Source organism: Schistocerca nitens, chromosome 1 (genome assembly GCF_023898315.1).
Source record: "Schistocerca nitens isolate TAMUIC-IGC-003100 chromosome 1, iqSchNite1.1, whole genome shotgun sequence".
NCBI lineage: Eukaryota > Metazoa > Arthropoda > Insecta > Orthoptera > Acrididae > Schistocerca > Schistocerca nitens.
Window position 1 is genome coordinate 437314716 of NC_064614.1, and position 17287 is coordinate 437332002.

General features: G+C 41.1%; 1 protein-coding gene across 1 annotated transcript in view; it reads right to left on the reverse strand.

Annotated features, from left to right (window-relative positions):
- LOC126251413 (formimidoyltransferase-cyclodeaminase-like) overlaps positions 1-17287 on the reverse strand; it is a 108092-nt gene that overhangs the window by 35964 nt on the left and 54841 nt on the right. Inside the window, exon 6 of the mRNA XM_049951827.1 lies at positions 15962-16074. Within this exon, the coding sequence (XP_049807784.1) occupies positions 15962-16074 (113 nt within the window). The remainder of the gene's footprint in view (positions 1-15961; positions 16075-17287) is intronic.

The window sequence follows — 17287 nt, forward strand, 5'->3', positions numbered from 1 at the left end:
TCGATTTCGTGCTGAAGGCTACATAAAATTTCTCAAGAAAAGCTTAACGGTTTAATTCATGTTCTGGGTCTGTCAAAAAGCAAGGCATCACGAAAGAGAAGCTTTCAAGTATTTAAAGAAAACATTCCCGCAGTTCAGGTTGCTAAGTTAAAAAAGGGAATCTCGTTGGACACAAATTCGAGATGGAACATTTGAAACGGTCAGTCAAGGGAGAGGCAAAGCAGTTTGGGAAGCCTTCCAAAATGTTGTTTACAGTTTCTCGTGAAATCAACGAGCTAAAAATTACATTCTAGCTTTCAACGAACCCCTGAGGACATACCAAGAGCTAGGTTGCAATATGTCGCTCGGTATCAGGGGCGATTGTAGAAGTCGGTCAAGGGGTAGCTGATGGCGGTGGAAGGGGGTGGGGGAGGGTGAGAGGGGGGGGGGCATGGGGTTTGGGGGAATGGAATATCGTTTAACAAAAGGAGGGGTGGGGTCCTCCACCGACTAATTGGTAAAATTTGGTGCTGCGCCAGGATATAAAAGGCGGAGCGACAGCTTTCTGCTCACTGTGGATTCGCACTCCGTCGGTGGCAAACGTAATTTTATTGACACTGTGTTGTCAATTTGGAACGTTTTGGAGTATTGTGTTGCTGAAGAACCGTTCGCTAAGTTTTTGGTAGCTGTTTCGGAGTTCAGGGTAAAAATGTGTCTACAGAATGTGTGTACCCGGGAAAATAATACGATTTGACCAAGATGTCCAGCGATTTAGAAGTTTTTATCTGGGGTCAGGAGATTAAGTGTTGATAGGCATACCCGACTTATTTAGCTTTCTTGATTATTGTAAGTGGTACTCGTACATTAATACACATCCATTGTATATTAATAAATAATAAGACGCCCATTTTAAGTTAAATGATATTTATTGTTTTAGATAGTAAGCTATTTGCCGCTCTTATTCTTTTGTTAAAATGTGTTTGAAATACTTTGCAACCTATATTGTTACATAATTATAAAAAGAAATGATTGTTTCTGTTGAAGTAATATATTTGCTGATATCTGAAGTCATTTTATCCAGTGTAATATGATACTCCATTGGGAAGGGCGGGGGGGACAATAGGGGACAATAGACCCCATGGCCGCGCCCCCCCCCCTCCTTGCCACCTCCCATGCTCTGGATCCACTCTTTGGACTCACATCTCGACTTCTTTCCAAGTAATGGTGGCCCTGTGAGTGACGAGCACGGAGAGCGCTTCCATCAAAACATTTCAGCAATGAAAGGAGGTATCAGGGCACGTGAACACATCTGTGTTTTCAGATTATTATTGGAATGTCGTGAGAGACTCCCTAAGGATAAATTAAAAATGGAAAAAACGCTCAAGTAAATAATTAAGTTGGTAAAAGACCACAGGGAGAAGTTCCATACATAGGAGTATAGCCCAATCTTTGAATAAAAAGCTAACAAAAAAATTCTGTCGAGCTCAGTTTGGTTGGAATGGTTCTTCTTTCTGTTTTTTTATTTTTTTAAGGATAGAGACAACTTTAATTTTTTTGGAGTGAAGTTATATAAGATTGCTTAATGGGTACGACTGACGAAAATGGTTACACGCGAAATGAATGTGATCATAGATAGTCAGTAAATATTGTAAGGAATGTGAATTATATGTTGTATTACAGAATGATGTTCCATAAAACGAAAATTACAGACATTTGTCGATGCATTAACAAAACCACACGAAGTACCATAGTTTGACAACCACAAAATTGTACTAGACATGGTCTTGTTGAAGGTGGTACATCTTTTGCTCTGTTCCAATTCTAAAACTACGTATTATCCAGCCAGTTGTTGCGAGACTCATTGTCTGTCATAGACGTTAGCTAGGGGAGAGGAGTGAGGGAGGGGGGGGGGAGGGGCAAAGGATGCATTTGCTCCCTCCAAACATCCACCTCCCTGTAATCTGATGCACAGAGCTTTCATTTATATAATTTTTGGGTAACTCTGGGATATAATAACTTTTTTTTTGATGCGTATAAAATTAAGATCTTATGGTACAACATACCAACCCACTCATTTACATGGCTATTTCTACCCTCCCCTCCCCTCCCCCCTCCTTTAGAGTCACTCAACTCCCCCACTCCGTTCTGGTGACAATAAGGGCCACAAATAGTAAAATCCACTAACATAGTAGACCTCGACAGAGGGAAGATTGTAATGGCCTGATATCTGGGTACGATCATCTCAGAAACAATGAAGCTGGTATGCGTCTATGGAAAGTAGTTGAAGGATGGTGAAACCATGAGCAGGAGCCAAGCTGCTGGTAATCCACACCTCATCATAGAATGTGCAGGTTGGTGGCTTACCCACTCTGTAAAGCAGAATAAACGGCAATTTGTGGCAGATCTGATGTCAGAGTGCATTCTGGTGTGGGAACAAGTGTTTTGGAGCACATTGTTTAGCATACTTTGTGAAACATGGAGTGCTGCAACTGATGACACCTATGCCTTCCTGTGTTGATCCAACAATATCATGAGTTACAATTACACTGGGCACAGGATCATTAAGGTTAGCCACAGATCCATGGAAACGTGTTATCTGGCAAAGGCAATCACATTTTATGTGACACCAGGTTGACGGCATATCCAGATATGCATCATCGAGGCAAATGGCTGCTCGAAACGTGCATTGTGCCACAGACAAACACCAGTTGGGACAGCATTATCCTATGGGGTACACTGACCTGGGCTTCCATAGGACCTGTGGCAGTGATCAAACACATAGTGAAAGCTGTGGACTAAATGAACAGTTTGGAGACCACCTGCATCCCTTCATACTTGACAACTTCCTTGATGGCAACAGCAGTAGGATAACTGCACTTGAAGACCAGAATCATGCTACAGTGGCCTGCAGAGTGTGATAGCGAACTCATGTTGATGTCTTTTCAATTAAATACACCTGATGTGAACTTGATGGAACACATATGGGACTAGTGATGTGGGCCGGACAAATGCCTAGTGGGCACGACATTTATAAATGGAAATTTGCCGAGGAATTTGGCAAAAGTAGTTTGAAATGCACAAAATCCAGACATGTAATAAAAAGTACTTTGTAAAGTTATTATTGCCAGAATGTATAATTTACCATTTAAAATAAGGGATGGGATGATAAATCTGATATTAAAAGTTATTAAATGTTTTCTCTTAAATCTACATATCTCATCATTGCCTTTATTTCTAAGAACAAAAGGAAAGAAGAGGGAAGATTTTTTTTCACTAGCATTCCAACTTGCTGTTCCAAGGAAGGGCACATGTTGCTGACAGCAGCTTATCATTTATAATGTTTTCACTTAAAACTTAGAGGCTGATAGGCCGTGGTCGAAGTATAAAACTCTCCGATTTTCGTCTCTGACTGCGGGAGACATCCTCAGGGGTACAGCGGCGGACTGCCAGTTCTGTTCTTCACTCTTGGTTTCTCTCTGTTTCTCACAATCTCTCTCTCTCTCTCTCTCTCTCTCTCTCTCTCTCTCTCTCTCTCTCTCTCACACACACACACACACACACACACACACACAGAGACATTGCATTGGAACAACAGTGTAGTGAAAAGCCGGTATAAAAAAAAAACTTTGTCCTTAAGTCATCACTTTGTAACGTAACACACTTTGTAATCCATGCTAAATCTTTGAATAATACTGAATAATGATTATTGATAGCAAAATTATTACGGAATGTCATATCATAGGGATTTACTCACTGATGAGTATGAAATGTGTTTTGGTAGATTTTTTGGTGGCTAAATCACCCTATTCTGGAGCTACAGATTCTCCTGCAATAATGGCATAGGCAGTTGGTGTTGACTGAATGGTGTAATAGATTTGTTCCTCTCAAGAGCTCTTGTTCTCTTCTGTGATCTCTCTTCCTATTCTTCTGCAGTTGTCTCTGCTTTTCAGAATTAAGTGCTCGTTGTTGAACAATTTGTCGCCATTTGGAGCTGTCTAGTGTTGCAGTTTCCCAATCATTTGTGTTTATTTAACATTTTGTCGTATTTGACTTGAGGACATCTTTGTCGTTTTCTTTGCCCTCCCTTGCATTGGCCATTCTTCAATTGGGAGAACATGGATTTGCTCAGGGAGATGGGAGTTTGGCATGCAGATGATATGACTAACCCAGCGACATTGGTGTATAACAATTTTTGCTTCAAAGCTGGTTTCTTCCAAAATGCTGTTGTTTGTCCACTGATCCTGCCACTTTACTTTCAATATTCTCCTTAGACAGTGTTGGTGGTATTTTTTGAAGGATTTTGATTCCTGTAGGTGGTCCAGGTTTCACATCCATAAAGAAATGTAGGCATGATAATGGCATTGTAGACTGTAAGCTTAGTTTTAGCACTCAAATCATGGTTATTTTTCTTTTCGAAAGACAACCATATGCAGCATTTGCAAAGTTTAGTTAGTGTTGAATATCTGATTCTATGTTAGAATTTGCAGAAAGATGACTTCCCAGGTTTGGAAAATACTCTACAATCTCTAGAGGTGGGGCTGGCTGATAGAGGACTTTCATTTTGTCTGTGTTAAGCTCAAGACCAATGGATTTGTATGCCAGACTGAATGCATTGAGATAGTTTGTAGATCCTCCTCTGTGTTTACCAGGATAATGTTATCATAAATGTACTGAAATTCGATGACAGCTGTTGTGGTCATTTTGCTTTTATCTCGGAGTCTGCTAAGGCTGAATAGTTTACCATCAGCCCTATAAGCTATTTCAACACCCACCGGTAGGTTTTCCTTAACAAGGTGAAGTATGGTTCCCACAAATATCAAGAATAGGCAAGGTGCAATAATACATCCCTGCTTGACTCCTGTGGTGATATTAAACATTTCTCTGGGTCCATTGGAGCAAGGACAGTGGCATTCACGTTGTCATTTAGAAGCCAAAGTATTTTGATGTATTTTTCACATCATACATTATATCAGAATTTTCCAGAGTGCTTCTTGATTAACAGAGTCAAAGGCTTCAGCAGGGTCTATGAATACCATGAACAGGGGTTGGTTCTGTTCCTTAGGTTTTCCTTGCATTTGCCTTGCACTGAAAATCATATCTCCATGTCTCAATTAGGTCTAAAGCCACTCTGAGCTTCAGGTAGGGTTTTTTTCAGCCAGAGGAAGTAGTCGGTTGGAGACAATCCTAGCAAGAATCTTTCCAGCTATTGAGAGTAGTGATATTCCTTCGTAGTTTCCACAATGGGTCTTACTGCCATTTTTGAATATGGTAATGACAGTGGTGCCACACAGATCAACAGGTATTGTCTCAGTGTTCCATATCTTGGTAATAAGTATATGAAAGTTTTTGATTAATTCGGTGCCACCATTTTTAAATAGTGCAGCTGAGATTCAATCCAGTCCATGGGCTTTGTCATTCTCCAGTTGGTGAATAGCTTCTTCAAGCTCTTGAAGGGGAGGGGCATCACTCATATGGTCTTGAATGGGTTTTTATGGAATTTTTGTAAAAATGACCTCGTGCACCTCTGAATCTCTGTTCAACAATTCTTCAAAGTGCTCCTTCCACTGCGAGCCAATAGATACCAAGTCTTTAAAAAGTTGTATACCATCTTTAGATTGAATGGGGTTTAGGTCTTTTTTTGAGGGGCCTCAGATCGCTTTTGTGACAGTGAAGAAGGCTCTGGAGTTGTTGGTTGCTGCTAAATTTTCCACTTCAGTTGATTTTATAGTCCACCATTGATTTTTGAGAGCTCTGGTTTTCCCTTGAACATCAGCTTTGACATGGAGATAAGCTTGTTTTTTGTGGAATGATGTTGGATCAGTTTGCCAGGTGTTGTAGGCCTTTCTTTTTTTTATCCAACATGCTTTGAATTTCATCATCATTTTCATGAAACCAGTCTTGATGTTTTCTTTTGATGAATCCAGTTGATTCTTGGCAAGCCGAAAGCAAGAAAGGATGGTTTTCAGCACTGACTAGTGTTCTTCAACATTGTCAGGATACTCAGCAGGCAACTTTTGCTTCACAATGTTCTGGAAATTCTTTTGGACTTTTTTATCTTTTAGTCATTCAATATTTAGCAGATGTTTTGCTTGTTTCTTTTGCTTCCATCATTTGGGTGGCACTTGTAGAGCCGTTACTGAACAGACCATTCGATGACCTGTCCATCAGTCATCAGCCTGAGCTACAGTTCTTGTGATCTTCACATCATGTCGATCTCTAGACTGCACAATCACATAATCTATGAGATGCCAGTGTTTTGATCTGGGGTATTGCCATGTGGTTTTAAACTTATTTTTCTGTCAAAAGAGAGTGTTTTTAATGATCAGATTGTGTTCTGAGCATTTAGTCAGAAGAAGGGTTCCATTGGAGCTGCCATTGTCTATACCCTCCTTACCAATAATACCTTTCCATAGGGAATAGTCTCTGCCAACACACACCTAGTAGAATAACTTTATCTGATTGAGGTATGGTTGATAAGAGTCAGTCTATCTGGGTGTAGAGCTCTTCCTTCTTATCGTCCTTTGAGTCTAGAGTTGATACATATGTACTAATTATAGTGGCGTTTTGGTGTTCACGAATTTGAGACAAAGGGTCATAAGTTTTTCATTTATTCCAGAGGGTAGTTTGTCTAGATCACTGACAAGTTGACTACTTGCAGCAAACCCTCCACATTGATACAAGGCTCATTTTCATCTTTCCCTTTCCAGTAGAAAGTATAGCCTCTAGCTTGTTTTTGTAGTTGAGCCTCGCCTACAAGTCTTGTTTCACTGAGGGCAGCAGTATTGATATTACATCTTTTTAGTTCTTGTGCCACAATATCTGTTCTTTGTTGTGGTTGGTTGCTTTTGTCTGAGTCAATGAGAGTTCGAACATTCCAGGTAGCAATACTTAAGTTTTGTTTCTTCCTTTTCTTTTGACCACATATGGTGTACCCTCTGGATGTAACCATCCAGTCAGGTAGTTGGTTGGTTAGGCTGACTATGTTTAGGGCACCTTTCCAAGCCTCCTCCCCATGCAAGGTGAGCAGAGTGGATTCTGAATAGGCCTGCTCAGTCACAGGTACAGCACGAGTTACTCTACAGCCTCCTCGAGTAAAATGGCGATCAAACGCCTGCTACCTACATGCCAGTTTGTCACTAAGAGCTTCCAGATTACACAGTCCTGCTCCCACTGCAACTTGCTGATCACTACAGGGCTTTCTTGTATTGGACTGATGGTATTGTCCTCCAAATGATGCCTGTGCACATATTTTTTTAACATGTAAAAGTTCCTGCACAACAACAATGACACTGTCCCTTACAGCTTTGTAATCTTAGTCCAGTGGTATAGTGACTATGATAACTGGAGACACAAAAACTGCAAATGCTTTTTGGGCCCCCGAGACAGTTTGTGGTGGAAGACAGGAGGGATGGGTGAGGAAAGGAAAGAAAGAAGGGGCATTGTAAGAAACACTTGGTCTGGCTCCTCTGCTGAGCTCTGTCTGGCTAGGTTGGACCTGCCAGTAGCTACACTACTGCCTGCATAACTACCAGTTTCACTGGAGCACACAACCTCTCCCACCCGCACAGACAGTGCTACGGTAAGACGATGCCTCCTGGGAAAGATCACTGAATGTATTGATGATAAATGTATTCTTAAATGTTAAACTGTTTTCATTGAAAAAACATAAAAAGGGCTTTGTTGTCAGATGTAGTGACATTTGAGACAGATTATAGTTTTCTATTCTGCTCCTTTCTTTATCTACTTTCATATGACTACACTGCTGTGAAGATAAAATGAGAACACTAACATATATTTAAAAACAAAGAATCAATGCCCGCCTTGCAGCTAATCTTCTTGATCCAGCAGTAGAAGATAGTAACTTAAAGCCTATCAAGGTGCTTGATCTACACTCCTGGAAATTGAAATAAGAACACCGTGAATTCATTGTCCCAGGAAGGGGAAACTTTATTGACACATTCCTGGGGTCAGATACATCACATGATCACACTGACAGAACCACAGGCACATAGACACAGGCAACAGAGCATGCACAATGTCGGCACTAGTACAGTGTATATCCACCTTTCACAGCAATGCAGGCTGCTATTCTCCCATGGAGACGATCGTAGAGATGCTGGATGTAGTCCTGTGGAATGGCTTGCCATGCCATTTCCACCTGGCGCCGCAGTTGGACCAGCGTTCGTGCTGGACGTGCAGACAGCGTGAGACGACGCTTCATCCAGTCCCAAACATGCTCAATGGGGGACAGATCCGGAGATCTTGCTGGCCAGGGTAGTTGACTTACACCTTCTAGAGCACGTTGGGTGGCACGGGATACATGCGGACGTGCATTGTCCTGCTGGAACAGCAAGTTCCCTTGCCGGTCTAGGAATGGTAGAACGATGGGTTGGATGACGGTTTGGATGTACCGTGCACTATTCAGTGTCCCCTCGACGATCACCAGTGGTGTACGGCAAGTGTAGGAGATCGCTCCCCACACCACGATGCCGGGTGTTGGCCCTGTGTGCCTCGGTCGTATGCAGTCCTGATTGTGGCGCTCACCTGCACGGCGCCAAACACGCATACGACCATCATTGGCACCAAGGCAGAAGCGACTCTCATCGCTGAAGACGACACGTCTCCATTCGTCCCTCCATTCACGCCTGTCGCGACACCACTGGAGGCGGGCTGCACGATGTTGGGGCGTGAGCGGAAGACGGCCTAACGGTGTGCGGGACCGTAGCCCAGCTTCATGGAGACGGTTGCGAATGGTCCTCGCCGATACCCCAGGAGCAACAGTGTCCCTAATTTGCTGGGAAGTGGTGGTGCGGTCCCCTACGGCACTGCGTAGGATCCTACAGTCTTGGCGTGCATCCGTGCGTCGCTGCGGTTCGGTCCCAGGTCGACGGGCACGTGCACCTTCCACCGACCACTGGCGACAACATCGATGTACTGTGGAGACCTCACGCCCCACGTGTTGAGCAATTCGGCGGTACGTCCACCCGGCCTCCTGCATGCCCACTATACGCCCTCGCTCAAAGTCCGTCAACTGCACATACGGTTCACGTCCACGCTGTCGCGGCATGCTACCAGTGTTAAAGACTGCGATGGAGCTCCGTATGCCATGGCAAACTGGCTGACACTGACAGCGGCGGTGCACAAATGCTGTGCAGCTAGCGCCATTCGACGGCCAACACCACGATTCCTGGTGTGTCCACTGTGCCGTGCGTGTGATCATTGCTTGTACAGCCCTCTCGCAGTGTCCGGAGCAAGTATGGTGGGTCTGACACACCGGTGTCAATGTGTTCTTTTTTCCATTTCCAGGAGTGTAATAAGCTTAGTTTGTGGCACAGCAAAGAACACTGGACTAAATGTCATTCAAGTTAGAGAGAACTTAGCTGATTATAGGGACAAACAAGGTATATGATTCAGACAATTTGTGTGGGAAGGGATGAGTCCTCACTCTCAGGTAGATAAAAATCATTGCATAAATCCTGGTGGCAAGATTGAAGAGGAACTTGTAAATTGCCAGAAGTTGCCATAAAAATTCTGGGCCCACCAGTTACATCTGCTCCTAAAGAACATTCCTTCAGGACTTTTGGATGGATCCACAGTAAAAAAAGCAACAGATTCACATCAGAGAGCTGCAGAATTAAACTATCTCCTACAACTGGATGTTGATGAATGGAGCAGGTATATGACATAAGGCTGTTGATCCCAAGGAAAAACTCACACCAAACAGTCCAATCCAAGACAAAATGGAGAAGAACCCAGTGGTCAGTGAGGAATCAGATTCAGGAGAATCTGAGGCAGAATCGGAACTTCATCATTCTTCTTCAACTTATGAAGATAAAGATAGTGACTGGCATATTTTAAATTTTTTTTTGCAGTAGTATAGTATAAGTAAAAATACAACCTACAAACTAGCTACTTAATACAAACTATACTTCATTTCAAAACTGTCCGCCCCTGGTAGCTGAGTGGTCAGCGTGACAGAATGCCATACGTAATGGCCCGGGTTCGATTCCTGGCTGGGTCGGAGATTTCCTCCACTCAGGGACTGGATGTTGTGATGTCCTTATCATCATCATTTCATCCCCATCGACATGCAATTCGCTGAAGTGGTGTCAACTCTAAAGACTTGCACCAGACGAACGGTCTACCCAATGGGAGGCACTAGCCACACAGTGTTTCCATATTTTCCATTTCAAAACTTACTTTTAAACTTTAGTGTTCTTTCTTTTTTGTTGTCCACTGCCCTAAGAATTGACCTCATTAAAGATGTAAAAAGTTCTGTTTACAGTCCAATTTATTGTCCTTAATTACTCTCCCCACATTCACAAGCAATTTTATCAGCTTGGTTACCTGTCCACAAAAGAAACAGTGTTGTAAAACACCTTTTCTAATTCAGAATATTAACTTAAAATTTTTTATTAGTGCCACTTATCAATTAATCTTTAAAATGCATAAATTCCTGGGCATTTATGAATTTTGGAGATTTGTTCAGACATTTTCTCCTCGGCATTTTCCCCAACTTATAAATACCCATGCATTTTACACTATTATATGGGGCACTATCGGGCACAAGCTCTGTGCCCTCAAACCCCCAGCCTGTAATTTACAAGAAATGCATGGCCTGTGTGTACACATCTGGTGCCATGTACCTTTGAAAACCTACTGAGGACTTGTTGTATGCATGCTATGCATAATAGCTGCTATATTGTGCTTCAAATGTGGACTAAAACCTTATTAAGCAGGTCCTCATAATCCATTGGATCATTAGTGTGTAAGTGTTCAACCATACTGTCATGTAATTCATTACATGAAAGGATTTGTTAACAAAGAGTTATCGCATTACCTTATGTTAACATGCAAGGGTGGATCCTCAGCCTCACTATAAGTGGTCATCTCATCCTGGATTTGGAACGACCTGCTCTTCCTTTTAACCTTCACCAATTTATCCCTCTCTTCTCCCCAAGGAAGGAACTTCAAGTTATGAAAGCTAGGTAGATTGTCATTTTATGTTTGTCTGTTGGCAGTACTACACATTTTTTCTCCAGTAAGTAATTGCTGCCCAGGAATTCTGTCTCATAATTTATTAATTTTCTCAACTGAATATTCCCTGATGCTGTTATCTAACTGCACTATCATTCATACTTCATAAATATATCCCCATATGCTCTACGGCCTACTATATTTTTAAATTCACCTTGATAACTTTTCACACTCCAAGCTATTTCAGTTCTCAGGTGGTGTTGCTTCACATGAATCAAGATCATGAATTACACTTTTCTCTGTATGTTCATCTTTCTACAGATGGCTATGGGACTTCGGCTGTTCAGTACAAAATGTCAAATGAAAACATCTTTCAACCATATAAATTTCCAAATTGTTATTTTATTGAGCAACCAATGTGAGCAATATATTACATTATCTTCAGGCCTCTTGACAAACATGTAGGAAGATTCCCACCTCTGATGCAGTCAAAATAGACGCCAGTATTCAATGACTGGTATCTGTAGTTTATTGAGACAGGAATAATTTCAGTCACCACCTGCTCAGTTGTTGACACACTTTTTACTGAAATATTTTGGACCCAAAGCATAAGAGAGGTTATAATGGCATGAGGAGCTATTTGTATTCAGGAGAATGAACTTAGGAGGGAATATCTGCATCACGGAAATGAATGAAATTTTTTCTCTTGCTTACTTACTGGAGGCAGGGACTTAACTAAAAGCAGAAGCCAAAATAAAGCAAGTGTAGCCTGCATAAATATTGATGTTGGAAGAAATTGCCATCACCATTGTCTGGTTGGCAATTGGTAGTGTGCATTTTCAGGCTGTGCTGAGATGGGCTAGGTTAAATTTGAATCCTCACTGCTGAGTCTTATAATGAGGTATAGCAGTCAGCTAGTGGTGGTCTGACTGCTGCATGCTCATGTTGTTGGTTTTATGTGCAGAGACATTGAAATTGATATTCATCTTAGAATGTCCCAAAAAACTAGGTTATTTGTCAGAATTAAGAGTTATGGTTTCACTTCCAGTAATTGCACACTCACCTCTACCAACATGAACTGCCTATATCCAAGAACTCAGTACTGCTATAGATTTGACACATTAACCTCCAGCTGGAATATGCCAACAATAGACCTAGTCTGATAAGACCTTACAAAAAAAGAAAGAAATTTCCATGTTGTCTCCAAAGTTCATTACTGAGTATTTAACTTCCCTTCCATTTGGTCACAAACTGAAAATAATGGAACCCAATCTGTACCCCACCGTGCTAAAAGAAAGGTACATTGAGGCTCTAAGACTGGAAGCTTTGTTTTTATCTATACATATAATGCTAGGCCATACAGAGACTGCTTCAAAATTTATCTCAGAATATGAAATGAATGTGTTGTACAGTATAAGGAAGTAAATCACATTATCAGTCTGAAGCATTATTTGAACATTACAGTGCTTTAACAGACATGATTCTGTTGGTGGTGTTATGCCTTTCTTCTCTATCAACAATGGAGCCAACTTTTGAGTCAGTTATAGAGGGACATAGCCCAAACAATGGCACACTTTCATTTTTTCATATTTGTGAACATGTATTAGAGGTGGAAGTCATGTGCAGTTACACAAAAGTCATAGAATGAAACAGTAATTGAACCTCAAATATTTGAACTCATTGTGTTATACTCGCACAGACACTAAGCCTTCAATATTTAATTTGATATCTTTTAGCTAGAGGTCACATGTACTAAGTCCAGCACATAGACATCACACACAGTAGTAAAAATATTGTGAAAAGGATAGTTGCTAATCACCATATATGGGAGATGCTAAGACACAGTTAGGCACAACAGAAAGACTCAAACAAAGCTTTTGGCCACACAGACCTTCATCAGAACAGACAACACACATACTCATGCAAGTGCAACTCACAACATACATGACCACAGTGTCTGGCTGCCAAAGCCAGTCTGGTCAACTAACCTGCGTGCTACTAAAGCAGTGACTGATGATATGCTGCAAGCTGGTATTGTTCCCTCGTCCAATAGCCCATGGGCATCAGCTATCAAATTAATACCAAAAAATGATGGCACTCTTTGCCTCTGCAGCGATTACAGGATCCTCAACACCAATACAATCCATGGCAGTTACCCAGTAACAAATATACAAGACTTTATTCATGCACTGGCAGGCACGTCCACTAAAGCGTACTTGACTGTAAAAACGAGTATTTGCAAATCATGATGCACACTGACAGTACCACAAAAATGGGAATCATCAAACGCTTAGATCTGTACAAGTACCTTTTCATGCCTTATGGGTAAAAATGCTGCATAAATGTGGAAACAATTTATTGACAACATCCTCTTTCATGTCAATCATTGCTATGCATGCCTCAACAAAATACTTATTTTTTTCTGCCACCACTGAAGAACATCTGGTACACCTCAAGTAAGTTTTCTAAACCTTACAAGACAGTAGTGTGACAATCAATCATGACAAATATCAACTATGTCAAGAAGAAGTCAATTTACTAGGACACATAATTAGTGCCACAGGCATCAAACTAACATTAAACAGGGTAGAAACTGTATGACAGTTTCCACTACCACCAATTTACCATGAACTTGATGTTTCCTTGGAATTTTAAATTTCTACTGATGCCACCTGCCACAAGCAGTTGCCCTGCAAGTGTTGCTCATAAATACTTTATCAGGTCACCAAAAAAAATGAAAAAAAGAAAAGTTGAATGGACTGAAGACATGTGAAATGATTTTGCTAGCAGAAAATTACATCTAGTTAATGCAGTCACAGTCACATATCCCATCCCAGATGCTCAACTGATCGTTACCACTGATGCGAGGTGCGGTGCTACAACTGTTGCTGGGCAGTGAAATCCAACCTCTCTGGTTTCTCTCTTGCAAACTGACAGCTTCCCAATCCAAATGGCATTCAGCAGGGATTTCTCATGCTTTGTGAGGCAGTTAAGTACTTCCACAAAGACACTGAAGATCAGAATGTCATTCTACTCATGGACCGCAAGCCACTTGTCAACACTAGAGAACATCCATCAAAGGAAGTAAGTGCATGACATTTTCCACACCTGGCTTTCATCTTACAGTCCTCAACAGACATATGACACACAGTGCAGACTTCATTGCTGATTACATGTCAAGGTTTAATATCATATCCCTCCACTTCAACTATGAACACCAGGTTGCCACCTGACAAACTGACAAACTACTATTCAGCAATGAAACCAGCTTCAAAATTGAAAGATGCACAATCACAGCCAATGGAACGTTGATCCTGTGTGAAATGTTTCTCAACAAAATTTCACAGCTTGTACCACTAACAATGCAACATGAAATGCTTAACCAATTGTACAACCTTTCTCATCCTGGCATATGCCATACAATCTGCCTAATCACCGAATGTTTTCTGTGGCCAAAAATGAAGAGAGATTGCCACACCTGGGTAAAGACGTGTGAGTATGACCAACTGCAAAAGGTCAATTCATGATACCCAGCCATGTCATCACCCAGATGATTCCAATAGCACCAAGTGACACTCACTTCTAAGTGTCTTGCAGACAACCATATCCAAAGCAACAACACCATCTCTTGTCATCCAGCTCAATGTTGCCACATTTGACGCTAATGATGATTCCACCTAACTCTTGGACAACGGCTTAACTATAATCTCCTTCACAACGATCCACCTCCAAGCAATGCTGCATGTTTCTGATGAATGGAACAAGATGCCGTCCTCATCTTTACATGCCCTAGGACCAATAGTCCACAAACAAACAACCCATCCACACCATACAATACATTGGATGCATCAGCCGGGAAAACTACACCCCCAACACCTCCTTTGCCTCTCAGGCACCCACCAACACCTAGATAGGTGTGCATCCGATGACCCCCTCAACATCTGCAGCCATATCATCTATTTGACATAAGCACCGCACTCTGCTCCATGACACCTTCCATTGAGAAACAGTCAGACTGTGCCTTGCACCAGTCCCAATCACGGCACAGTTGGTCACATGCAATTATGCAAACACCACTGAGATACAATCTGATGACGCCTTGCTCCTGCGCCAGCCATGGCATGGTTGATCGTGTACACCTGCATCTCAGAACTCTGTACTCCAGCCACCTCCGCATCAAAAGCCGATTCAGTCATTGTCCCCCCCCCTGGGGGGGGGGGGGGATATTAATACTTATAACCTTATAACCACCACTAGCAAGTAAGAACTGTACTATCTGCAATTTGACCAAAGACAGCAGTGGGTTTTGAGGTGTATCTGTGATTGGATATGCTGCTTGTATTGTACTTGTCAGTAAATTGTGTTTCTATATCATCATTCGCGCCTCTTAGTGATTTCTACCAAAGGCTCTCTTTGATGTGCTATCACTATTGGCAAAGCTCTGGCAAGCAAAAGATAGAGGAGGAAGACTGTTTTCAAATGAAATGGAAGGCAAAACATTTTTATTTATTATTGTTCCAGAGGTGCTTCCTGAGAGCTATTTATATTTCTCACAAATTGTGTGTTATCAGCTACTTCCCAGATGGATGACTGTCACAAAACCAGAAACCATTATCTGCATAGCTGTGAATTCTCATTTTGAGGTTTTCAAAGCCTCCTTGGTAGCCCTTCTTTAAGTGTTGCATTCATCAGCTGGTACTTGTGTGATATTTTATTTATTTATTTATTTATTGACTTTGCTATGATCCTTTCAGTGGTCTGCCACAGCTGATTTCACACTTTGTCTTAAGCATGTGTGTTGTTTATACTGATTTACACACTTTTTAGGGTCCTCATTTACCTGCGGTGTATTTCATATGTCATCTGTTGTTATGCTGAATATTTACATATTTTTAATGACAGCTCAACTGTCAAGATGTTTTTCCTTTTTGGCATGATATTCTCTGCATGTAAGACCTATTAGTCCATTATATTAGGTGATTTGGAAATTTGTAATGGTACTCACCTTGGATTGAAGGTATGTAGTTCTGAAAGGCCAAGTTTGTTAATAGCAAGTCGAACTTTTTGATCTTCTGTTAGTACAAACAGATCTTCCTTGTCTATATAATATTCTGCAACCTGTAAGGAAATAATTTCTTGGTATTGCTGTACATGTAACAACATTTCAAAGATGAATACATGTTTATTTCTGGAAGATTCTCTGCATAGTTGATGTCTGATGAAATGTAACATCACCTTTTCTTTTGCTAAACAAAATTAGAATTAGGATTTGGTAAAATAAATCCGAATTTTCTACTTGTATTTTTAGTTTCCAAGCAGAGCAGTTGTGAGGTTCAGTCAAAAAGTAATGGCTCCTATGTTTTTAATTTTATTCATTAAGAATTTCAAATGCAAAAACAGAGATAGAAAACCACAACATTGATGATTAATTTATGACTTTTCAATATAATCTCTATCCATTTCCACAGTTTTGATCCATCTTTTAACAAGACATGTACTCCAGTGTGATAAAACACAGGGTCCTGCTTCCAAAGCCATTGACGCATGGACATTTTCCTGACCTCCTCATCTTTAAAGTAAATCACACAATGAACTTCTTTCAACAGCCTGTAGAGATGAAAGTCTAATGGTGATAAGTCAGGGCTGTATGGGGGTGAGGTAAGACTTCCCATCCATTTTCACAATCTCTTCAATAGTGTGACGTGGTCTTGATGAAAGTCTAATGGTGATAAGTCAGGGCTGTATGGGGGTGAGGTAAGACTTCCCATCCATTTTCACAATCTCTTCAATAGTGTGATGTGGTCTTGTATTGTCACACGAAAGAAAAACATCCACAATAGCTTCTGTTGGACAAACTTGCTGAAGATATGCTTTAAGATGTTTGAGGATTCTGACATATTGGAGAGAATTTATTGTGCATCCATGCTTCAAAAAAACAACCATAATCAAACCCTCTGCATCCCAGAATATTGTACCCATAACTTCCCCTGCCAACAGCACAATTTTTAACTTCTTCTTCTTTAATGAGTTTCTATGATGCCTTGACTGACTCTTTGATTCTGGTTTAGAAAAATAAACCCATGTTTCATCTCCAGTCACAATTTTTTTCAGAAACTCGTCTCCTTCCAAATGGAAGTGCTGCAAGAGTTCTGTGTAATTCTTTTTCTTATCTCTTTGTTTGGAGTGATTAACATTCTTGGTACCCAAGTTGCACAAAATTTTGAGTATCTCAGCTGCTAAACAATTTTCATCACACTGAGAGAGGTAATGTGACAAAAATCATCAGCAGTTACCTGGCAGTCACAATAAATGATGTCACTGACTCACTGAA